A 27,423-nucleotide genomic window follows, 5' to 3' on the forward strand; every position below is an offset into this window, starting at 1 on the left:
AGGTGGGATTGAACATACAATGTACATGTACCTTGTTTTATAGCCATATTCCTCCTCTAAAAAGAATTTAGATGTGACTTTCATAAACACTGTGTGAATGGATCTGTATGCTTTTAATAGCTACATTAATTTTGTATGTGTGTATATAGAAGAAGCTAACAAATCGTGCCCTACGATAAAGTCGAGCAAGTTCTAAATTCACAACAAATGGTTGAAGCGGATACATAGACAGGACCCTGCATTAGCACAAAGAGAGTTTCCTATTCTGACATAATGCATTCTGGTGTATCTGCCATGTTTAAACTTTGGAGAGGAGGTATTAAAGCTGTAATACCAACTACGATGCAGTAGTGAGTACTGACTTTGCGCTATAAGGTTGCATCTCCGAGTTAACCAACACTTGCCAGTCATCACCTGCGAAGAGTGACTATCTGACTCCAGGCTACGTCCACTGACAGGCAAAACTGATGGAGCGCGACGGAGTTAGCAACGAACGTGATATCAGCGAATTACACGCTTTGTGGACCGCGGATTTAACTGGTGACAGATCATGACTGTGACGAGATTCTTTTTCATCCATTTACTACACTAACACGAGGCAAGTTCATGATCCTTTTTTCAGGAGGGGGGGGGGGGTGGCCTGTTTGATTGGTTTGATTATACATGTAACTTTACAACTGGACCTTGTCGTACCAAATGAAATCTTACATTCACTCTGCTCCGCCTGAAGTGGGATCATGCTTACAGTTGCATACTCTCCAAATGTGAACCGTAACTCATACTTCGGTGTTCATTAATTAATGTAAAAGTGGAAATTTCGCAGTGTGGAAATTTTCATGCATTTTGCGCAACTAGAAACCAATGTGAAAATAAGAGTAAGCAAATATTTTATAAGCAAATATCTTTGCATACAAGATGTTATTACGAAGTTCCAGTAGTTCATGTCTTGATTCTGTGGAATTAAAAACACGCGAAACTCATCATACCCGGCCCAGCATGAAAAATTACTTACACAAAAATATCTACTTAACATTTTGAATCAATCATGTTTTAACATGACATTGTTTTTTGTTTCTTTCGTCACATTTGAAATAATAATTTCATTTTAATAATTCTGTGATTTAGATGGATATTGTTGTCCAGTTTAAGCAAGCAGTTCCAGACATTTGCGTGTGTCATATGATGTTAGACAAATTTATCAAAGTAATACCTGAAACTTTCTAAAACTCTTTAGGTCTGTAAATACCACATGTGACACACTTCCACAAAATATAACCCCCCCCCCCCAAAAAAAAAAAAAAAAAAAAAGGCTCTAGATGTCAAATATTGAAAACAAAACAAAACAGAATTACATGAAGAGGAAGACTCGTTTCAAACACTGATGCACCTCAGGCGGCGTCATATTGAACCGAAAGTTGTCAGGTGCCCCCGTGCGGGAAGATCGACATTTAATTCACACTATTTCTCTCGCTTTCCAGCCACTTCCTGCGGGGGTGAAAATGTTGTTGACACCGTCCCTCTGGAGACGAAGACACAGGCAAGCTAGAGAAGGCATATCTCCTGGTTCTTGTTTATTAAGTCTTTACTGGTCTGCCACCTGCATTTATCTGATGCAGACATGCTGAGGTAGGCAGTAGACTTTGGAGAGTTGGTTTGAATACCCCTGTAACATTTTCAGCTCTTATTGTGATATATGGTTATCTTTCCCTATGTCTCATTCATTCAGAGCCACATGTAGGAAGACAAGAAAAGTAAAATGTACAGAAAAAAAAAAATCAGTCATATTCTGGCTTCAATGTCAGAGATTTGTGCTTCAAAACAGCATGCAATGACAACATCCTCTAATGCAAGCAGAGAGAGCTGTAAAAATGATAAAATTTTACTTGAAATGAAATGTCTGTGATGGAATAATGACCTACAGGTAGTTGTTACTCATTGAGGAGTCTGTCCCCTGAAAAAATTGAACACAAAACTTGGCAGAGTTTGTGTGCATTTGTACTCACAGGCAAACTGGAGCCTAGCAGGTGTTGTTGACCTTGAATCTTGGACCTGACCAAGGTTGTCGATGGCGCTTGCGGTGCAGCTGTAGTTGCCCTGGTCTTCGCCCTGCGTGGTCGAAAGGTACAGGGTCCCGTTTGGGAACAGGGAAAAGCGCCCTCCCAGCTGGACTGTGGTGCCATTCTGTCGCCACGATGTCACGACCATCCCCAGGTTCATGTCGTCGTACGAGGCGCAGTGAAACATGGCCGGCTGTCCCATTACGACCACTGTGTCCTGGGGCGTTTCTGTGAACACTACAAGACAAAGACAAGAATAGTGTTGCTTGAATACTGCTAATTGCACTATGACATAACCTAACACCAATATTCTCTCCCCTTATTGGCACTGGAGGTCTATCACAACTATCATAATCTATTGAATTTGACTTCACACTGCTATCATCACCATACAAATAGACATTTTTTCAGTCCTTCCATAACCTAGTCAATAAGCCTACATGGAAGGAATCCTGATGAATCAAAATGAAGAAGTCATGAGACTTGTAAATAACTATTGTAGGAACAAAGCTTTCCCTGTACTAGAAGTGAGATGTGCAAGAGTTTGTTAAATTAGTAATAAAACTTAATGCAAAGAAGACTATCAGTACACTAAAAATGCCTGAAATAAGAAAGCTAATCTCCCACACTCTGAAGGCTTTATAGAATTGTTTCATAATTCAACGTACCTCTTGGTATAATGCAAATGTCACATTACATTGCAAAAATAAAGTATACATTTGTGGTTCTCATGGATTGCTAGTTACAGTCAGCAGCATGTAGAAATTTTCTTTAGATACCTTTAAGAAATAATGATCCTTTACAAATTTCAATGCCTATTTAACATACCTGCATAAATCTGCCTTTACTTAAGAATTCATACCTCTCCTCGATAGCTGAATGTCTTAATTGTTTACAGTACCGTATCAGTGAAGTATGACAGCTTGTTACAGCTTTCATTTCATGTTCAACATAACGGTTGAAAGTTCTGTGACAGGAAGGGGCTAATTCACTTTCAATTGTACATGTGTAGCATAGCAGCATGAAGTAGAGCACACACTGTTTTTGTAGAACTTTGTCAATATAGTCACAGATGGCCTGTAAGTGAGCAATTAATCATTATTATTCCCTTAGAATGCTGGATGTACTTATTACACACATAAACACAGCTACTGGACACAAACAAGTACATAGCAGTATGTTTTGTATCAATGAAAACATTTGAGCAATATTTGATCCCAAAGATACTTGACAAGAACTACAACATGCACAGACCCTAGAGTCAGATAATATTCAATCAAAAGTGGGCAAATGGGCAAGTATCGCTGGCACTGCATTTGTTAAAAATTTGACAGTTTGGTGGGACTGTTTGTTGCTCAAATAGAAACAGTGCACCTTACATGACTGGGTGTCCCAGATTTCAAGGCGCCTTGATCACTATGGCACCTACAGTTGTGTATCCCTCCCCCACACCCCCCCCCCCCCCTTCCCTGGGTCATGTCATTACACATTAATCCATCACTTCCTCTTGGTAGACATTACACTGGAGACAGCTAAATTATCCCCAGTTAACAGCTTAAATAGGGGGGATCAGTGTAAGGGATTAACTCACTCCTTCCCTGCCTTAATGGCACTATAGCAGTCATGTGCTGATCAATATTACTTTACACCATATCCAGGACAGGCAGTTTTAATCCTTAATCCGCCAGTAAATCTTCCACCACAACATTTGATACACTATGTAATGCTATGTGTTCAGGTTGCATGGTTATTGTCCTTTTCATAATTATTATGATTGATGGTGTTTGTGTATCATGTGTATCAGAATGCATAATGTGTGTGTTTATTTGTGTCTGCTCATATGTGACAACATACAACCCTTGTATTTTGAAATTCAGTTTTGATACAGTATGTGATGACTTCATCACTGATTGAGTTTTAAAAGAGTTCTAGAGTTTCTATCAACAGGTAGATATACAAATGTACCAAGGTGTGTACCAAGAATCAGGGAAAATTCAAACTCTGCATTAAAAGCTTTGCTTTCAAAAAAGTCTGTCATTCATACATTGTGGATTGAGGAGGGAAATGTGTGGCATAACACCAAGTTTAAAGAACCTACAGTGTATTATTGTTTTTCTTTGTATCTCCTGCACCTATTCCCCCCCCCCCCCCACACACACACACATTTAATATCCACGATCCACAACCTGATCAAGGATCAAGAATTTGTATAGTTATGTTGTGGAACACGATTTCTGTGGAATAAAAAAAATGGCATGCAGCCATTGGGCATTTAAAGGTGGGATCTGCAGGATCAGCAAATTCAGTCTGCATTTTAACATCACATTTAAAAACTAGATATATCGCTATGGCGACTGATATGCCTCCGCCATAATGCATGGGTCTCCTAATAGGTCTGTAGTACAATGTCTTGACAATGTGTGATGACAGTTTCACACAATTGGCAAAATATTAAAATGACAGGTTTGCCACAAATGTGCTGAATGTTCACTTTCCTAGAACTAGGTTCAATTGGATGAATGATTAAAAATGTCAGAGTGCAGGTATTTGGGGAACTGATGATTTTTACTTGACTTTTGACCCTTTTATAAGTTTATGCATTGAGTAATTTTCAAGGTATTGAGAAAAAGTATAATTTTAGTATCAAATGGGAAAATAGCATTATCTAAACCTGGCCTTTGACCTTTGACCTCACAGTTCCAAAGAGAATCACTGTTAGGTTGAACATGCATAAACATGTAAGTTTCATGATGATACCTTGAGTTACTTTTGAGATATGGAGGAAAAAGTGCAATTCAACACTTTCACTTGACCTTTGACCTTTTGACCTTTGACCTTTTGGCAAGAAACTTCCCACAGAATATTCATCGGGTAATACATGCATACATCAAGTTAAAAAAAAAACTCAGGCATTGCATAAATATAAGGAAAGTAGTGATATTTTGAGGAGTTGACCTTGACCTTTGACCCCCTGACCTTTGAACCATGACCCCCAACTTCCTTAGATAATCACTGCCCATTGGAACAAGTATATATACTAAGTTCCATTAAGATACCTTGAACCATTTGCGAGATATGGAGAAAAACATGAATTTTCAACCTTTTTTTTCACAAAATAACCTGTGACCTTTGACCTTCGACCCCGTGACCCTAAAATCCAAACAAAGTATTATCCCCCCAGGATATACCCTCATACCAAGTTTGATGTAAAACCACCACACGGTTCTTGAGATATCGACAAAAACAAAATGGGACGGACGTACTTACGTACGGACGGACGACCCGAAAACATAATGCCTCCGGCCTTTTCGTTGGCGGAGGCATAAAAAAAATTGATCGCGAAGCAAGGCCAGCGTCGCACACACAAACAGACCCTGTTAAATTTACGTTTTCATGTATAATTAGACGGAACAAGCGAGGGCACCATCACCAAAAACAATAGGCATCTTCGTTTTACCATAACACACCTTCATGCCAAATTTGAAGATGATCTATTAAGAAGAACTGCAGCCAGTAGAGTGCTCACAAGAAAATCTCTGCGGCGGACGCGGCGCAACGAGGCCAAATCCATAGTATGAGTGGATGACCTATATGTCAACACTCAGCATACTTTCACACCCCATGATAGCATACTATGCAAATGATATGCAAATGAGTCCATTATGCCCATTGCATATGGATATGAAAGATTGAAAATACTGAAAAATGTGAAATACATACACTTTGTATGACTACGTTCCTTTTTAACTTGAACATTTTCTCTGTGTGTACAGCTATAATTGTCATCTACAGAAACATTCAAATCCAAACTTCAAAACGTTACCTATTCCTTTCACACTGAGGACTATAATTGCAGTCTATAATGTTCGGAACAATTGTATTCTTTATCTGGTATGTGTTTGTTGTTGTTTGCCATTTTCTTCTCTGTTGTCATGTTTGAACATGTGTTATATCTATCTTTTCATTTATGAAGCGCCATGAGCACTAAAAAGCGGACCTGTGCGCTATACAAGTACGAGTAGCCACTATTATCATTATTATTATCATTGCTACTTCTACTACTATTACTACTACTACTACTACTACTATACTACTACTACTACTACTACTACTAATAATAATAATAATAATAATACTAATAATACTACTATTAATACTAATACTAATTGAACTCTGCAATACATCTTGTAAAACTATGTCTGCTGATTCTTTAACTCCTTTGTACATGTATCAGTGTTTTTTTGGGAGTGAATACAATATATATACAATGTATGCTACTGTCATACATTGTATAGTACATGTGTGAATAATGTGCACAGCTATTAATATTTACCAGGTACCATATTTTTTCCTTTCATTGATTTCACATTTTTTCAGAGGAAGACATTCAAAACTACAGAAGCACTCTGAGAGCGCAGACCTCCGCCAAGCATGCAGCTCATTTCGACCAAGTCTGATCTTGTTCTTCCATAGAAGTGATTTCCACCCATACATATACTTATAGCATTGTGTGCTGAAAGTTGCCCAATTTCCCAATATAGAAGCCTTTGTTACGTCATAAACCATCAGCTGCACGGCACGCCTCACCCTAGCAGAAACTAGAGCACGCACTTAGTGCGCGCATGCAAACCTCAAATACGTGCAGCCTGAACTCCCAAGTTCACTGACCCTACCTGCCAAAATATCAAAAATCCTTCATAAATTCCTCCAAAATTCTCAGATCACTACCAAAATTTGGTCATCTGTTACTTGTATCAATCTAAACATTTCCTGCAAGTTTCATCCAAATTCGTTACCTACTTTTTGAGTTACTTTGCACACAGACAAACTAACTAACTAACTAACAAACAAACAAACAAACAAACAAACCAACGGTAACGAAAACATAACCTTCCCCCTTGGCGGAGGTAATAACACAGTAACAGCAGATTTGTGACAGAAAAAATCTACTTTGTCTGCAGACTATCCTATCATTGTTTTGATAGCAGAAATTCTAAAGAATTTGATAGGATTGGGGTTTTAGGTGGTATGGAATTGTTATGGTATTGTTAAATTCAAGTATCAGAATGGCTAATCACTTTCGACATCCAGCTGAATCCCTGCTTGGCAAACTGCTTGGCACACTCTCTTATTGCCACAAACTAGCATTACACTAACATCAAAACATATGAGTGGGACTGTAAGGACAGCAGCAATTCTGCTTCACCCACCACCTAGGCTTCAGTTTCTGTACCCGTTCACATGGGTGAACCAACATTTTAGAATTTTTAGCTGGCAGAAATGTATCAATACATTGCTTTGAAAGTGATTGCAGAATCAGAGCGTATGTGAGTTTTGTCCTGGCAGCTCATATTACAGGATATAACAGTAGTTGTTGAATTCATGTTCATGGAATACAGCAGTGAACACAGAAATGTACACATGCATCCGTGTTACATGATCAGGAGTTGATATTTTCACATGTTGTTAGATTTGCGAATAGTACCCAGATCGCAGAATTCCCACAAATAACCCCAGGAAAACAGGTACAGTATGAAGTCTCATTAATAAAGATTGTCTTTGACCCCGTTTACAGTGCGGGGCCGGGCTCGGCCGCGGCTCGGCCGCGGCCGAGTCCGGCCTCAATTGCGCGGCCGAGCCTCGCAATTTTGTCCGTTTACACTGCTGGGCTCGGCCGCGCTTTTGATTCAAACCTTTCAATATTTTGTCGTAGTGGCGCTCTGCTTGTAAACAAACGCAATTTGGTATTGTCTGGTTTTCAGACCCTTTGCCAAATGAATTCCGTGGCGACGAAGTCGCCGTTCGGGCAAAGGCCTTTGCCGAAGAAAAAAAATCCTTTGCAGGACAAAACCACCTTAAACTATACTAGTTTTCAACGTTGAGGGGGTTAATATCCTGAATAGCGAATGATACAGGCAGAGGGTTTGGAAGCCAGACTAAAATTGGCCGCGCAATTGGCCGCGCATTTGGCCCAGTTTGCGTTTACACCAAGAAGAGGCAGGGCTCGGCCGCGGCTCGGCCGCGGCCGAGACCACCTCCAGAGCGAGGCCAAATGCGAGGCCAATTTTGGCCTCGCATTTGGCCTTTTGCGCGTTTACACTGAAGCGGGGCTGGGCTCGGCCGCGGCTCGGCCGCGGCCGAGCCTCGCACTGTAAACGGGGTCTTTGATGCGTTTGAGGTGACAAAAAATGATGTCAAGTATCAAAACTAAATGCAATCGTAAAATTTGCTTTGTATTTGCTTTGTGTTTGCTCTGTGTTGTGGGCTGCTCAGGTACAGCCCTGTCGCGATTTATACAGCGACTGGGCTGTGTATAGTTAGTGTACAGTGCATTTACATATGCACAGCCCTGTACAGTGTATTTACATAATATGTGTATGCACAGGCCTGTCACATCATTATCACAGCAAGTCATGACTGTGTATAGTTAGTGTACAGTGTATTTACATGGGCCCCTGGGCCTGGGCCCACTTGGACCACTTGGGCCACTAGGCCGGGGCCCGGGGCCACTGGGCCTGGGCCCACTTGGGCTCTGGGCCCCTGGTTCCGGGCTAAGGCCCGTGGCCTTGGGTCCGGCCTTAGGCCCCGCCTTTGGCCCGGCTGTACTTTGTACATGGTCTATGTGAAATCAGGCTTGTCTGTAACTGTATAATTACAAATATTTACAAATAATCACAAATGATCAACAGGTCCGTACTACATACTGGACTATATGAATATATGAATATATGATTATATGAATATATACAATGTATGTGAATATATATATCATTATATATGAATATATGATTATATGAATATATACAATGTATGTGAATATATATATATTATTATATATGAATATATAAATGTGATCAGGCATTCTGTTACGGTGTCAGATCTGCAGTCATTCATATATATAGCAAATTTTATGCATATGGCATACATTCATGTGTACAGTATGCTACTTGATTGAACCAGCCAATGGAGAAAGATCACACCACTGAATAACACTTGAAAGACATGTACAGTTCAATGACTCAATGCTTGTTATTATGAACTCTGTAGAGGTATGCAGCCCTCTTCAGATCTGTGGAAAACATACAGTTGGCTATCAAACAGAGCTTGCAAAACCATTGACAATTTATTGAGTTGGATTTGTGTGTGTGAGTGTGTGTGTGTGTGTGTGTGTGTGTGTGTGTGTGTGATAGAGCTATTTGGCTTGTTTCCTTTGCATGCATCATCACAAATTCCCGAAGTCTGAATAAAGTGAAACCAAGACCTTCATATAGATGTGCTGCATTGTAAGGTGCTGGATCAGAGCACTACCATAAGATTGACACCATGGCGGGAATTGTGCTAACAGTGTACTATCCTTCCTGTGCATTTATGTTAAAGTGTACCAATTTTAAAAAATAACCTGTGACCTTTGACCTTCGACCCCATGACCCTAAAATCCAAACAAAGTATTATCCCCCCAGGATATACCCTCATACCAAGTTTGATGTAAAACCACCACACAGTTCTTGAGATATCGACAAAAACAAAACGGGACGGACGTATGGACGGACGGACGGATGGACGACTCGAAAACATAATGCCTCCGGCCACTTCGTTGGTGGAGGCATAAAAAAGGGGGGGGGGGGGGAGAGTGGGCAAAATTACAATACCCTGACATTAGAAGTGAGTTATCAATCCAAGATCATTCTGTATTGCTCATGCTAGTGGTTTTTGACAGTAACTAGGAATGTAATAAATATATGTAATTATCACTCTGATTTCAAGTATGGTCCTATGCCTCCCTAACACTATTTTTGTGTTTGATATGCATATATTTGTATGGGACAGTTAGAACTCCAGTTGTGATATTTTACAAATGATTGATGATAAGAAATATTAGTTTCAAAAAGAAGTTTGATTCTTTCTTTTTTTGCTCACAAAAAAAGTTCACCAGTGAATTCTAATTATAATACATCTCTAGCATTAGTGATAAGGCTAGGGAAGCACGGCCCAGTTATCCCCAGTGAGACACAGTATATGGGTTATGTAGGGACTGGATTCTTTAATAGAAGACATGTTTGAAACAAATTCTGGGTAACTATAAATCCGCTGTTCTTGTTGATTGATTAGCTTTATATCCTGTCAATGTAGCAGTGGATCATACGTTGTGAGGGGAAAAACTGCAGAAAAGAGCATGGGATGGATTATGCCAATAGATCGCTGGGTATGTGAATTGTAGATAGACCTATAGATACATGTAGATAAATAGATAGATAGATCAGACAGATAGATAGATAATGTAGATAGATAGATAGATAGATAGATAGATAGATAGATAGATAGACAGATAGATAGATAGATAGATAGACAGATAGATAGATAGACAGACAGATACAATATGTAGATGAATAGATTGATAGATAGATGGATAGACTGATGGATAATTATGGATCAGATAGATAGATAGATTAGAGATTTGAGTCTTTGTGGAAAAGTGATTCTAACTTTTTTGTCAAAATTTATGTGAGTGACTAAAAATTGCGCATTTGGAAACTTTTGAATATTTTCATTGTTTCGATAATCAAACAAATAAAATATTTTTTTTTTGGGATAATCATGAGCTCTAGTTGCTAGTCTTTTTTAAAAAAAAACATGCATCAGTTTATAATGCTCTTCAGAAGAAGAAAAAAAATTATTTGTTGAACATTAGATCTCATTTTGTTTCTTTTTGAAAGGATAGTATCTCACTTGCATGTTATGGCACGCTGATGAAAGATGGCTTTAAAGGGAAAGATGTGAAAATCACAAAAGTGTCAAATAATGCTTTGTACATACCAACAATGGCTGTGCAGCTGGATAGAAATAAGATGGCAGCTATGAATGCTGAATATCGTAATGAATGGAAATCTGCCATGGTGGCGTTGAGAAATCAAGTGCTCCTGTGGATCGTCTGCTGCTGAGAATGACAGGGTTTCTTCTATCAGCTAGACTTTTCACCGTTGTGCTTCTAAACCTGCAGTCCCAAACATAGACTTCTGGGTGAACATCGATCAACTCCAGGTTTTCCTCACTTTGTCACGCAGTCAGTTCCAGTGACATATTCCTCTCTTTCTTTCTTTCTTTGTTTTTTTTTTGGCTCAGCCTCCAATTTTTGCCCACTGTCAAATGCGCCCTTGCATCACTCGCTCAAGTCTGGAATTTGGCGAACGCTCCCCCGTCACAGGATCCGAGCGGAAATCTGAGGAAATGAGAGAGGAAATACAAATTTGTTGGGAGTATCAAGGAATTTGTGGAAACATGCCACTAGCAACGCACACATTGGATGAATTTATTTATGTGCCATTTGATCAGTCTTGATCGGCAGTAATGCAGGATTTAAAACTCAGAATATCAGTCTATCGGAAACATTTCTGCCCTGTGACAAGTATTTTGTTTTGAAAGCATTCCACATCATAAATCTTCCATTTATACAAATTTCAACCGATAAAAACAACATGATCATGCAGAGCTGCGACTCATTCCCGACGATAGCTTTTACACATATCATCAGTGCTTTGGATCCCTTCCTGCTTGCTGGACAATTTAATTTGATTTAATCAGTCAGGTACCAAAGAGGGGATTCCCCGGCCAATTCAAACTGGTTCAATGATGCCCTGAGGAACACCATTAATGCTCACTGACCGAAAGATTACTGTATACGCCATATATTTCTCGAGTCTAAATTTTTGTGCATTACAACTTCCCGACGATTTTGTGAGTGGTTAAATTTGCGATTGTTGAGTACTGTACTGAACGGAAGAATGTAAACATGCATGTCACATTCATACGAGGATCAGAGTCGATATTTTCGTGTGTCTTTAAATTCACAAATAGCACCCGACTCACGAAATTCACAAAAAATAAAAACCTCACGAAATATTTGGTGTATACAGTAATCCTAATGATAATGTTCTGCGTGGCAGATAGGAGCACATAGAATATTCAGTGGCGGATCCAGAGGGGGGCGCTCCGGGCGCGCGCCACCTCTTTATTTTTTATTAAAACAAAGGAAATAAAAAGTAAAAGATGGGGGGGGGGGGCGTTGCGTGTGCCCCCCTTTAATTTTGTAAGGCGCCTCCCCTTTACGGAATTCCTGGATCCGCTCCTGATATTGGATTACTAACATTAGACCAAACCCTACTCTTCCCGAGAAAAGAAAGATTAACCCGTTGAGGACGAGTCCTGAGTCTACTTGAGCAGGTGTCTACGGGAAATGCATGTTGTGGCAAAATCAGTCCGTCTTCAATGGGTTAAACAGAAGGAGACTGTGTGTGTCTTGCTAGAATGCCTGTGTGATCTGAATGTAAAGATAAGACCACGGTAAGTCCACAAGGCAAAATGTATATTGCATCAGAGAGAAGGTTACACTATAAAAACTCCTCACAAGCAGGTCTGCTTGAACATAAATTGATAATTCCCATGAGTTTATTCAGATTTACTCAACTTTCCCCACTTGAGCAGACTGTTTTCATTAAACAGCTTTCTTGCTGAGTAAATTCTCCCTCAAAAGAACTGCAAAATGATAGCTTGTTCAAATTCAGATTTTACTATTTTAAACTAACAAGAACTTTTTTCTTTTCTCGACTTGCTTAATGTCTAGGGGGTCAATGTCAAATTTATAAATCGCATTGTTTGATGTGAGCTTTTGATCTCCTTATTCTATTTCCCAGTCTGAAAAAAGAAATTAATGATGAGTACCAGTCTGGAAAATTATGAGTGACAGTGTTCAGGGTATCGATCAGTCTCACCCCTGGAGGTCGACTGTCAGATTTATTGAACACGACGGGGAAGCTTCAAGACCAAGGTCAACACAAGGAACAATGGGAAACCAATTCTGACATAGCGACACCCCATCGACAATACTCAGCTGCCTCTAAAAGCTATCTCATAGCACTTTGCTTCTCCCTCTTTTTTTTTTCCTTTTTTTTTTGGGGGGGGGGGGAGTGGGTTGTTTCTTTTTTAATTTTTGCTCTTCTCTTCAGTTAGAATAATGTTCACTCTGGTAGATCCAATAATGTCTACAGTACAAGAACAAAAGATGATTTTTCCTGTTGGAAAGTTACAGATCTCTTTGTTTTGTTTTGTTTTGTTTTGTTTTGTTTTGTTTTGTTTTGTTTTGTTTTGTTTTGTTTTGTTTTGTTTTTCTTGATGGGCCACCATTATGGAACCCCATGCAGTAGTCTTCAGCCATGCAACAATGGGATCAAAACAAAACAAAACAAAACAAAATGGGAGTTGATCCTATCCTAAATTGGTCTTTCCTGTGAACTTTTAAGAAAGAACAAATGAAACTCTCTGAGAAGTTCATGACCAAATTTAAACTAAATCTGATTGGTCCCTTGTTCTGATCATTTGACGAGATGCTCAGAAATTGCTAGTGTGACAGTCTACATTATTTGCACGCAAACTCTGACAGTCTGAGGCTTTATTGAAACGCTTTTCCTTCTTGCATTAATCTACTTTCACGCACATCTCACACATCAATGCACTGCACTCAATGAAGATTGAGTGTAGTGCAAATTACAATCTCTATTATTTCTTTTGCTTTCTATCAAAAGGTCTCTGAAACAATGACAGAAGACTGCAAAGAAATTAAGGGTGAAAGTCCTAAATATACCAATTACACATTGTCAGAGGCTCTGTTAAGTCCTTTTTTAACACACTGTGAAATCAGCATTTCACTTGATCTCATGGCAAGTTATGAGGTAAAACATGTCTGATATGCTTAAAATGTATTTTGCGTCTCTCTTGAGTACTTGAATACGAAATCAGAAGGAAACCATAGGAATTAATGTTTTATCATGCTCAATCAAACCTGCGGAAGTGTAAGATAAATTCTAAACTAAGCACATTCACTTAATATCTGATCAAAACAAAGAATTAAACACATATGAATATGATCCTTAGCTAATGTTTCACCAGCACTTCCTATAAATACCGCATAGTACGATCAGATCTTTTCTCTGCATGATCTTGATATTGTGGCTACTTTCTTTTGGTTTACCTTTACACGAGTACAATGCACTGAAATCATAGATTGTGGTTTCCCCATAAAAAGGGAATTTCAGTCACCCTGGGAAAGTTGGTACAATGTCACCTACAGTATGAGTGTGACTATGTACGCACCCCGATGAGCCTTTGAGGTTTTCATAAATGGCCAGTATATGCCAAGTCATCATTATAAAATTACACATAATTTTGTAACTGTCATGAATAACTGTGCAACACTTTAAAGCAAAGTCAGTTAATTTTGCAAACAAACAGATAAGATTCTTCTTTTTTTTTAACTGTAAAGGATTGTCTAAGATGTTTTGAGAATAATGAGCATTTTTAATAGAAAGATAGAATTGCTGCAGAATTAAGTCAATAACACAGAAGAAAAGTACAATGTAAACATTGATCGATATCTAACACCAAAATATTTGTGGCAAATTCTCTTTTCAACACTGTGTTTAAAATTTGTTTCGGCATATATCCCTGGCATTCTTGATTGTTTTTTTTTCTTTCTCATTCACCTTTCCTCTTTTAATCTATAAATACTTTATTTGTCATCTGTCTGTCTGTTTGTCTGTCTCTATCTTCCCATTCATCCTCTTCTCCCTCTTTCTCCCTTCCAAACTTCTCCAATCTTTATCACTATTTTGATTTGATTTTCTCTAGGATTTTCTTTGAAAATTTTCCTTGTTTCTCCATCTTCTTCTTCTTCTTCACTATAAGTACAGGCTGCCATCAGGTGTATTTTCATCCTGTATGAAGAGGTTTAACACTTTTAATGATAATATATTTCAAATTACATGTAACAGGGCAGTAAAAGATACAGTGTAGAAGCATGAATTGTCAAATAGGAAGGTTTTGATCCTTTGTGTGCTACTTCAGTGGCTATAAAAACTGCCCCCCCCCCCGAAAAAAAAAAGAGGTGCTTCTTATTTGCACCTAATAATGACTGTCTTCATCATTAGAAAGTTCTTCAACTTGACAATGGAACATATCTTTGGCAAATGCTAAATGTGAGAGGAGAAATTCTTATGAATACATTTAAACAAAAATATGACTATGACATTGTATTAATGTCATAGTGTAGAGCACTTCTGGTATCCATGATTAATCTGCACAAATGTTATTTGATGGCTTCTACCAAAATGATCATGGCAGCCTCTGCCATATCCATTAAATCTATTACTTTATTTCCTGGAAACTATATTTGGGGTGTAATACTGTCTTGTGATCAACAGGTTTGTCGCCTTCAGCTTCAAAATAAACTTGGCACCGGCATACCAAAGCTTGGCACTAACCGCACAACTCTCAAGGCACACAGAGGGATGGAGACATCTCATCCTCGTATCAGGGCACCGTTTTATGAAAGTTGTCAGCCCTGACAAGTTGTCAGTCTCTGACGATCGCCATAGTAACAGTCAGTGACCAGAGCTTCTCAGCCAATCAAAACCATGGATTTTACTGAAATTGTCAGAGACTGATGACAACTCATCAGGACTGACAACTTTCATGAAACAGTGCCCAGGTGTCACAAATTTTTCTGGTTGTTGAACATGCAGGCACATTTGCAAAGAGATAACAGCCAAGTTAGAATTAAAATTTGACAAAAGAAATAAATATAACCCATTGTTCTACACATGATTATAAGGGTTCAGGGGTTGATCTAGGTTGTGAAATAAAGTTTAAAATGGACCATATAAAAAAAAAAAAAAAGATGGCAAGCTACTGGCGTGCTCTCATTCTAATTTTCATCATGATGAGAGTAATACACTGGTCAGATACAAGTGAACCGAGTTATGTCCGCGGATGTTTGTTCGAGTTTTCCTCTCTCTTCCACCGACGAGCAAAAATTGCTTGCTTCCATATCTCTCACCGATTTTTGTGCGAGTCAAAAACCTTTTGCTGAACAATGGAGCCGACTCTCTGATCGTACAGAAGAAAAATAAAGCAGAAATTAATTGCTTCCTAAAATAGATAATCAAATTATTGTGCCAAAGCCTAGAGGGCAACAATTTCTCAAGACTCTGGAACTGAACACGAGATTTTGTACATTCTTAGTAAAATGATGCAGCAGTAAATATAGGGCAATTCAAGGCAGTTGTCCCATAATTGGCAGAAACAAGTGCATACAATATAAACAATCTGAAATAAAGACACACTGTGTATGACTTGTGTGTGTGTGTGTGTGTGTGTGTGTGTGTGTGAATGTTTTCTGTCCTTTCTTCAATCATTTCATTTTTTGTAATCTACATCTTCAAGACAATACATAGAAACTTAAGACTGGCAACTCAATATGCCTTTATCACATTGTACAACTGTGCAAAGCAACCACTGACACCCTCCTTGATACATAGGGCCTACATTGTACTTATGTGACCTAAAAGTACACTACTACATAAGTGCTGTTTTGAGACTCAAAAACATGACCCTCCCAATCCACCCCCCCCCCCCCCGCCCCCCTGACCATTCACTGAATTTCTCTATGTGATCAGTGGCAAAAGGAAAATCCATCTGTTTTCAGCAAGCAAAAGGCAAACAATTACAGAAGATTACTGCACGAGGACAATGCTCAGCCTTGCCCCATGCCTGACAGACAGCCTTTCCATGGACTTGACTTTTTGTGGCGTCTTCACAGATCACCATCCTTCAGCCTGACCGAGAAAACTTTCTCGGGTTTATGTCCTGCTTCCTTGAGTGTCCAACATGATGTGAATTACATGCTTGTCGACAGTTTTTGGAAAGGCACAATTTCATCTTTTTTCCCCTCCAAAATATTTTGTAAATGAACGACGGATACCATAAACATATGCCTTCAAAGCTACATACAGACATGAAAACTGGCAAATCAAAGTTTTGACAATTTACTTATTGGCATAAACCTCTCTGTCCAAAAATATAAAATGACAAGGAGAAATTGACTGAGATCATACAAGTATCTGTCCTACATTCCTTTGTCTATTAGATCTATATATATAGATGCTAATGCTAGTTCAAATGAGTAATGATGTTAAACTTAAACAGAAAATTGCTTCCAATACCGAAGTTTTGACAATTGTATCGACAGCAAAAATAAAGAAAACACATAAAGTGTACGACAAAACTACAGAGATGAGCAAAATATTGTTGTCTTACATTTGCATGTCTATGTTGGCAATGGACAAAAAAAAAAAAGCTCCTCCTCTCTAAAATTTAATCCCACCCAGTCAAGTTTACACACCATTTTTCCGCACCTTATATAATCTTTTCATTGCATTTTTTCTTTATCCTTATGCTATCTATTTTCCTGAAACACAATCAACTAAGGCACTTAACATGTTGTTTTTATTTCCAGGGAAATTAGCACATGAGACATCTTAATACAGATTGAAATACACAGTCAAATTTCCTCATCAGGAAATTTGACAGACTTCATTTGATATATTTCCTCTACTTTAATCCTTTCAAGGAAATAGACACACAGCTCTTAGATTAAGGACAGTTCAGTATTTTCAATCTAGAGTATTTTTTTGGTGCACTTGATAAGGAAAGCATCTAGAATTCTAATGTGAACACAATCTGAATTAATCTGTCAGATTAAAAAGAACTATTGCTTACATATCTTTCTGTCTTCTCTGGCAAAACCCCACCCTTTCTTTCTCTCTTCTCTTGCATGTCGCATCATTTACAGGGTTCATTCCTGTGCTAATGTGAGCACTGGATCAAGTGTGTTTAAATGTTCAATGATTAACTGTCATTTTTTTTTTTTACTGATCATACAAATCTATGAAAGAGCCTTTGGCAACTACACCCAGGGGAACAGACTTCAGTTGACACATTACAGATCTATGTTTTAGGGTCAGAGATCCTTTTCCTTTGACAAGATGGGCGTAAAATGCATAAAATAAGTGGTCCATGTCTACACATAAACTAACAGCAGCAATTAAGATTACATTCCTTTGTAGATAAAAAAAAAAAAGAACACTAGCTCTAAGGGAATTGTTGAATTAGATTTCTTTCTTACTGATAAAAAAAAAAAATGAAAGAAAGAAAGAAGGAGAATACCAAACGATCTTAGCACAAATAAACATGCATGAGTAAAGATGCAGTGTGTTTGATGGTTAAAAGTCATAAAAACATTATGTCAATGTTATTTGGTCTGATTTATTTGTGCGAGTGTGTCCCAGAATATATGCAAAGCTCTTAGAAGACCGCTCTAAAGTAATTTTCACATGCAATATACATGATACATTACATGATACATCATTATTAGTGCATGGCATCCTTTTTTCTTTTTCTTTTTCTTGACTTTTCAGGAATGCTTATAGGGCTGCCAACCTCTGCATTTAAGAAAAAACAAATCAAAACATATTGATCCACATTAAAGACTTATTAGTTCAAAATGAAAATGAAAAAAAGAAAGATAGGCCTACATGCCAAACATGCTAAATCACATCTTTGAAAAATAGTTTTCCATTTCTAAATATTATTCATGTATTCCATAAACCACTGTTACTATTGATGAAATAATAATAATTTAAAAAAAATATACTACATACTATCGTAATAACTATGTTTCTGGGAGCTCTGGGTTTTCATGGATGAGGCTTTATAGCTCTTGATTGAACTACATCATAGCTTTGGAGCAAATTCTCAATAAAACTAACCATAAAAGAAAATCTCTTTGATCTCTTTTCATCAGATCACATATCAAAATATAAAACTAAACTCTCAAGAACATGAACAACATGCCTTCCATTATTCAGGGCATATTTCCATTCTAGTAATATTTAAATGATGATATTTCAAATAATATTTTAATGTGATTTCAATAAACTCAAATCATTTCAGTCAATATTACAGCCCTGATGGAGAGAATACGAAGTGTATTATTGCTGAATTTTCAGGTATTGATCATCAGTCATTTTCATATGGGGGGGGGGGGGAACCTACATATACATTGACTATCTAAACACTGTTACTAAAAAATTGTACGATGTTTTCATCCTGTTTTATATTACAAGGTTTTACTGTCTTTCACATACGATGCCAACACTGTTTGGATAATCTCCCACCTTATTTCCTGCCTACACATGTATATCTGTCGGTCCGGCGATGACTAATTCCAAAAGGTACTTCCCAAAAAATGGCCTAATATACATTAGAAGCTGATGGGCATACAGTATGTTCTGCTTTCTACTTCATTTTCATTTGACTCTTTGATCAATGCAATCAAATACATGTGTAGTATGAACTCACTCAAACCCAGTTATACCTACAGTGTAGTCTGCCTTAGATATTGAGTGTAACATACAGTACTGTGGTGTCCAATTTCAAGGTACATTCTTCACTGGATACATCATGGAAAGATTGTTTTGGATGTGTAGTATCTGAATACTACTGACTTTAAAGGGATGGTACAGTATTGTTAGAGATGAGAATTGGGCTTTTAACTTTTTGCGAGATACCAAAAAAACTATGTACTTATGAAAGAGTACAGAGCATACCATTTTAAGAGGAATTCAAAGTTTATTTGAAGAAAATCGGATTTGGAATGACTGAAACATCCAAAAACAAAGTAAAACAAAGCGATCATAATAAAAGATGGGTTCCACACTTTATTAGAGTCACTCTGTTTTGGATATCTCAGCCATTTCAAAACCAATTTTCATCAAATAAACGTTGAATTCCTCATGAAATTACATGCTCTTTCATATTTCATAGGAGGTTTCTCATTATCTCACCAAAAAATGTTAGAAACCTGAAAGTAGGTCTTAACCAAAACTATACAATCCCTTTAAGCTCGTACTTTGGTTATTCATGTAACAAATTACTTAGAAATCTAAGTGATTGGCTAGAACACTATGCAATAATAGCATTTTCTTCAATATTCTAGACAGAACAAGTTGTAAAATGTGTTGATTTTGTTTCAGTTGAACTCCCTACACTGCACCATACAGAAAGTTGTAATCAAACCAGAATTCAAATCTCCAACTGAATTTCAGACTGGAAGCATTGGTCATTTTTCTTTTAAACCACAATTGTTTCCAAAATTACTAAAAACTTAAGCATAGTGATACCGGGAGTTTGACATGGATTTTGTTTTACAAAGACCTGGGGCCAGTTGCATAAAAGTTACAATTATGGTAACTTTGCCATCCAATGGTAACTTCCATGGAATTCTTGATTTTGATTGGCTGTTGAGTATTGTTGCCATGGTAGTTACCACTGGATGGCAAAGTTACCATAATTGTAACTTTTATGCAACGGGCCCCTGGAGTAGTTATAGTACTCTGCACCCTTAAAGATGAGGCCTAAAAAGAAAAAAAAAATCACGCAATGTATTTTTATCTTGTATCATGTTACACCTAACAAGTGCAATTATCTCTCTTGTGTGTCTCCTGAGAGTCATTAATTAAACAGCTGGAGGGCTGAATAAGGGAACCTTATTGTGCCACATTTCCTTTTATAACTCCTGCTGAGTTTGCTGTATCACTTCAACAGCATTCCTGAGGGTACAAGAGGATAAACACAACATTATTGGCACTTTTTTTTTTCTGCTTCAAATTGTAATTTGTACTTTTTAAACCTACCCTTAAGTATCAAATAAATAGTATTGCTTGAATCCTAGACACAAAGTAGTGGGTGGCCATCCTCTTTGCTTTGCCCCATTTCATTCTCAATAGCAACCAGCAGAATATCATTTAAAGGACAAGTTTACCTTCATAAACATAAGGATTGAGAGAATGCAGCAATATTAGTAGAACACATCAGTGAAAGTTTGAGGAAAATTGGACAATTGATTCACAAGTTACGAATTTTTAAAATTTTTGTTTTGGAACCGCTGGATGAGGAGACTACTAAGGCTCGTGATGTCATATGAGTACAACAGTATAAAGAAAATGTAAAAGAAAATTCAACATATTTTCACTTTTTTCGCATAATAAAAGAGCACTTGACTTGCCTCTTTCTAAAGGCATTGGGAATAATATTACCCATAACATATGTCAGTAACGAGTCAAGGGAATGTGTACTTTTTCCAAAAGATGAAATTTTGTGAAATTCTCTTTATATTTTCCTTATATTGTTGTACGCATGTGACATCATACACTGCAATAGTCTTCTCATCCAGCGGTGACTGCACAAAAACTTCAAAAATTCATAACTTTTGAACGGATTGTCCGATTTTCCTCAAACTTTCAATGATGTGTTCTACTAATATTGCTACATTCTCTCAATCCTTATGTTAATGAAGGTGAACTTGTCCTTTAATCTAATTACCCATACAACGTATATTGCACAAATGTAGTATGCACATTGTGATAGAAAATCTTTCATTTCAACATGAATGCAAAAGGTCAAGCACTGCCAGATTTTAATGTTACAATTTTCCCAGCAAGAATGGGCAGGGGCTAAACTAAAACTTCTACACAGTAATGACAAAGCAGCATGTTTGGAGTATGGTCTTCACAGAAAACAGGGAATATGCAAGAAACTCTTTTTTACATTTACCTTGGTTAAAACACAAATTGGGAATCTCTGATAAGTACAAGTTAGTGTACGTTTTACACTGAAAAGTATTACACATTGTATCGTACAAAAGAGACAGTGTAAATATGCTTGTACAGTACCGTACGCTCATGTATCTTTTGCTTCACTAAGTCCCATCTTTGTCTCAATATCATGAAATTTTAATATTTTTGTATGTTGGTTGCTGATACCCCATTCTTTTCCCAAACATTTTTAGGCAAGATGACTGAACAGGTTTTGTTTGCTTGTGTGTTGTTGGGTTTTTGTTTTGTTTTTTCTTTCATGGAGGGACTACCTCACTAAGGAGTACCTCCTTTTTGGGGACTACCTCCTTTGGGACTATCTCCTTAGGGAATACCTCCCTAGGAACATGTGCCCTGACAACCATGGGGCCTTGTTTCCGGTGCGAGGCTTGAAGAACGGTTCCAGGAGGATATGGCTTTTTCCTCCGTTATCAAGAAACCATCTGAATGTCTGTAACAACATTGGAATACATAGAGCTCTACACTGTGCAGTCCTCAAGAAAAGTTGAACCACTAGTCTCTTTCTCTCCCTCAATCACTCTGGATCTATTTCTCTCACTCACAAATACCATTTACATCTGTGGATCTCTACCTCTATCTCTTTATCTCCTATCTCCTCTATATCTCTCTCCTACAAGTATCTCTCGTTTTCCTCTCTTTTCTATGCTGTCTTTATACAGTATCTTATATTTATCTCTCATCGTATACTACACTCTATCTCTCCCTCTCCTACAGGGCAGATACTCTCCAACTTTTACCCCACTGTCAACTTCCATCATGCAGAACACCTCTCTGCAAAAAAAGGTAGAATTTCATTCCAATTTCATTTCTTAAGGAAAGCTTAGACATTAATGTGGCTAAACATATCACATCAAGACATTAATGTGGCAAAAGGTGGCTAACATCACACTGGGATATTAATAAGGCTCTGACATTAATGTGGCTAAATACATCAAATCATTTTTCACATTGTACAGTACTGATATTTCCTTTTATTGAGTAATTCTTACAACATTGGCAACGACAAGCAAAAATTTCTACCTTACAGTGACTTCTTAGAAGTACAGCAGATTTGGAATATTCTTATACTCTTCACTATTACTGAAGAAATACAACAGATTTGCAGACAGAACACAGGTGTCTTTCCATTCACTGACTGCATTCCTCGTATTAAAATCATCTCAACACACATATTTGTACTTACCTTCCCATTTACTTGGTTGATATATTCACCAATGACTCAAAGCTCCCTCTCTTGTTTCTATCCTCTCTCTCTCTCTGTCTCTCTTGAACTGCACAAAAGAGAAAGATTTAGTGCAAAAGGTCCACTGTGCTGTTGACACATTGACAACTTCCTGCCCACTTCGTCACAAAGCAACCAATTATTTCCTCCCTCGAGTTCACAGACTGGTGTCCAATCCACAGAATGATGATATGAAAATGTCACATGACACGCATGCTGAAGACACTGTGTGACATCCCTCCTGTCAGCAATTGTAAATATTCAGTTCCTCCTTACTCTACACCACTTCAAAGAATGTCCACATGTATTTAAACATGAAGAATCAGCAAAGATACATTTGGAACACAGGAAAATGCCAACTTGGCCAGGATTCAGAAATTCATATTGGCATTTACAACATGCATGGGACGAGGAGTGCAAACTAAGACTAAGAGTGCATTCATCCTGGATGTGTGTGAGGGATCTGCCGGGTCGGGGTTAGAATGAAAATGTATCATTTGCGGAGTCTGACAGCAGCATAGCGGGATGCGTGTCTTCACGCTGTAGTGCCCAACACGCAACTGCCTCGGTTGCTGGCTGGCTGCAGCTACAGCTTCACAGCTGTGAGTGACTGAGAGTTTTGGCACCCAGAGCACACCCACGATGCGTCGCAGCGGAACGCGTCACCCAACAATTAATTCTTTCATTGGCTGACTCAGCCACGCACAAAAAGTCAGTGACAGTATACAAGAAAGGCAGTTTGCTCTCTCTCTCTCTCTCTCCTTTCTCCCTTTTCTCTTTTTTTTTCTCCCTTTCTCTCTCTTTCCTCTCTCTCCTTCCTCTCCCTCTCTCTCTTTCTTTCTGAGACCATTACAAACTCTCAAAAACTTTCCCTATTAGCTGTACTATATTTTTCTTTTCTAAATTCTTCCTTCGTGTATCTATTCTCATTTCTGTTTTTGGTAACAGTGACCTTTTCCTCACACCACTAGGAATGTCCTCAGTGGTACAACCATGGCACTTTTTACAAGGTCACATACCGACTGTGTTCATGTCCACAGTTGCTGCCACATGCTACAGTATACCACATGATCCCCAGGCACATGAATGCTTAGGGCATTCTAAAAATACCTAGAATTTCCCAAGCTTTCCCAAGTGGACTACTGGGCAAGTGTCAACAGCCACAACAAAAGTCACTATGCAAGCATCCACATTTCACTTGGTTGCCCTGAGCTGTCATCAGGCTCTGCTAGACTGAATATCACAACAAAGGGCACAAATAGATAATGATAAACTGTACTTGTTCTTACTTCCACAACTGGGTTGTAAAAAAAAAAAAAAAACCCACACATTATTGATCAGTTCTGTCAGCAGAAAATGTTACCTCTCAAGATACCTGTTTGAATAACTTTTTACCATGCTACACAACATGCAAATTATTCCAGAGTGGCAACAGCTTCAATGTTCAAAACAGAGTGAAATTCTACATACATTGTAAAGCATCTTAAGCTTAATTCAAAACTTATAGCAACTCTTGAGATCTTTGTTATGTGAGAATATGATTAGATGGAAAGCTTGGCACATCAATCAATCACAGAAGAAAAAAAAAATCAACCACTTTTCAAACAATTCTCTATTTGCCAATAATTTTTAGTTTTTAAAGAAAATATATCTGCCAGAATACTATGACTATCTACCCAGAGTGTGTGAAAAATGATCATTTGTGATGGTCAGCAACAACCTTTCCCCTTGAAGCAAGTACTATTTCTGAAGCACTAAAAACTACAAATTTGTATACTCAAGTCAGATAGTTGAAGGATGCATTATACAACTGTATCAAAATATCCCAAGTCTGAAATTGTCTACAATCCATGATGCTTCCATACTCCTTGTGATGTGTTACTCCCTGCTGAACTCCTACCCAAGGGGCGGATCCGAGAATTCTGTAAAGAGGGGGTGCCTTTACAAAATTAAAGGGGGGCACAAGCACCCCCATTTTTTTCTTTTTGTTACCTCCCCCAAGGGAGGAGGTTATGTTTTCGTTACCGTTGGTTTGTTTGTTAGTTAGTTAGTTTGTCCGTGTGCAAAAATACGGCACGAATTTGGATGAAACTTGCAGGAAAGATTGAGAACGACACAAGTAACAAATGATTAAATTTTGGTAGTGATCAGAAAATTTATACGGATTTTATGAAGGATGTTTGGTATTTTGCCAGGTAGGGCCGGTGCGCTCCCCCTGGATCCGGCAAGTGCTGCTACCCTACACACATTACTGGTGACATACAGGTACAATGCACTTGTCGTCTGATCTGATCTCACAATCATTGTTTCACACTGCACTTCCACAACTTATCTCCACTTCCCATCACTCGCCCCCACAAAGGGAAACTTGCACAAATTATGCTACATGCACAGCACATGGGACAGTAAATACAGTATGTAGAGAGAGGTACAAATCTCAGACCTTGACATGCAGTTTCCTGACTTGCTTTCTCGCTTTCCTCCTGACCCACTTTTGAAGTGGTCCATAGAGGAACTCTGCCATTGACCATTGATGCAGTGAAGGCAATCACTATCATTCTGTAAGCACTTCATACATACTATTGTTAGGGACAAACTGTCAATTTTAAATTGTGAATAAAACATAAAAACACACAAAGTTGTTGCTTTTGCTGTTCTTTTGTCTTATTTTTCAACAAAGAAGACTGTTGCAAATTGATAGGACATGGCAGAGCATAGTTCATACCAGGTACATTGTACCTTTTGTTTTACTATACATTTGTTTTCATACATATCATGTTTTTCATTTCTCATACTCTGAAAAGGGTTGTAAGAAATGAATTGTGAATTTATTATATAAAGTTCAAAATTCAGTTCAAGCTCAGTGATGTCAAATAGATATGAAGCTTGAATTGTAGTACACAATGTAGTACTATAAAAGTTACAGCTTAACAAATTTGCATTGTAATGTTTATCTACATGATACGCTGTACTTCCTGAAGAAAAATGTTTCTCTCTGTTACAAGAAAATGAGCAGGAAAGAGTAAGAAGTAATCAGTTAAAACAGAAGTCCTAGTAGTGATTCATCATGGCATATGTACATGTAGTAGTTGAAAGAATGAAAACAGTGCATGTTTTGGTGGTGGTGGTGGTGATGGGGGGGGGGGTATTAGTATGTATGGACACAGGATGAATGTCAGACTGAATATGATGATGGCAGTCTGTTGATCCCACTGGTGAAGGCACAAGATACTAGTAGTCAATGTGTCTTTGTCTTACACTCTGCTGAATTTGTCCCACAATATATCTGTGACTTTCAGGTTTAACTGCTTTGTTGTTGTTGTTTTCTGTGGTGACTAAATGAACATGCACTCTGTAAATGTGCACTATAATTCATAACAATTTATCATCATGATGCTAACAAGCCATTGTACTTTACCAAGGGTCAAGGTCATCTGTGGATTACTAGTGCTGCATACGAATCTCAGCTGCTGTGCACAACAAAATATCCAATCATGGCTGGTTCTAGAATTGTTATGTTCTTATTGTTATGTTCATGTACCATACAGTGCTTAAAATAAGCTTTTCCTGATACAGCTAGAGGTTTCTCCAACCTTTTGACCTTTCTTCCTTCTCTAATATAACCATCCACTCTGTTCATTTGTTGTTTTTAATTCACTAAACAAAGTGGTGTTTCAGACTTTCAGTCTTTAAAAGAATTGACACATTTAACTTTTATGGAGTTACACGTGTGTACATCTGCGAGTCTGAAAGTGAACTTGAATCATGTTTCTCCCAGTCACATATTATTTGGCAAACCATGGCAGTCTGGAAATGTTTCTGAATTGAGTTTTTCTTGATTCTGGGTGTGAGTTTGCAGTCTGAAAGATCTGAATCCATGAACATACATTGTACAGTTGTACTCTAAAACAGTATGAGACAGAACATTGAGTGGGTTATGAGAGCTTTGACCTTGCATTCACCTCTATTTTCCTGACTTCATCATGTTGTTGTACTCTCGCTCACAAGGAGATTCGAAGATTAATAAGCCCTGGAATGAGTAAACACAGCTGCTGTACTGTTCACCATTTGTTGTAAGCAGTCAGTGAGGGACTTGAACAATTGACAACTCTGAATAAGAGTAAATTTTTGCAACAAGTTCATCCAACACCTGTGATTACAAACAAGAGATTTTTGAGATATGAAATTCCTCAAAGGCATATTACTAGTATGTGTTTTCCACAGATTTGCTTTATGGCAAAATGCTACCAACACATGTGCCCCCAATTCTCTCAAACTACCTTTCTGCTTACCTGATCACAAATCAATGTAGGCCACTATCATCATACCCAAGCCAAAGGACACACTATCATGAAAGTGTGACACTCGTTTCCTGCATTTACAATTGTAATACTATGCCAATCCTTTCCAGACCATTACTAAGCTTCAGGTGAAGCCAGGTACAGAAAAAAAACAAAAACATATAAATTAGGGTCTACATAAGGTGGTCTATCCTAGGTTCATTCTCTGTGTTTCTTCAAATTTTTACAAAGTCTCTAGTGCACCAGTTAGCTCTCAACAAATCACCAGTAAAACGTTTATG

At 38.0% G+C, this 27,423-nt stretch overlaps 1 protein-coding gene across 1 annotated transcript in view; it reads right to left on the reverse strand.

Annotated features, from left to right (window-relative positions):
• The window catches only part of LOC140240624 (contactin-3-like), a 110,990-nt gene extending 99,910 nt beyond the window's left edge, over nt 1-11,080 (reverse strand). Inside the window, exons 1-2 of the mRNA XM_072320378.1 lie at nt 10,872-11,080; nt 2,004-2,294 (exon numbers count right to left, since the gene is read on the reverse strand). Coding sequence (XP_072176479.1) covers nt 2,004-2,294; nt 10,872-10,950 — 370 coding nt within the window. The 5' untranslated portion in view covers nt 10,951-11,080. The remainder of the gene's footprint in view (nt 1-2,003; nt 2,295-10,871) is intronic.
• Nucleotides 11,081-27,423: the final 16,343 nt, after the last annotated feature.

The sequence above is a fragment of the Diadema setosum genome, chromosome 17, assembly GCF_964275005.1.
Source record: "Diadema setosum chromosome 17, eeDiaSeto1, whole genome shotgun sequence".
Lineage (NCBI taxonomy): Eukaryota > Metazoa > Echinodermata > Echinoidea > Diadematoida > Diadematidae > Diadema > Diadema setosum.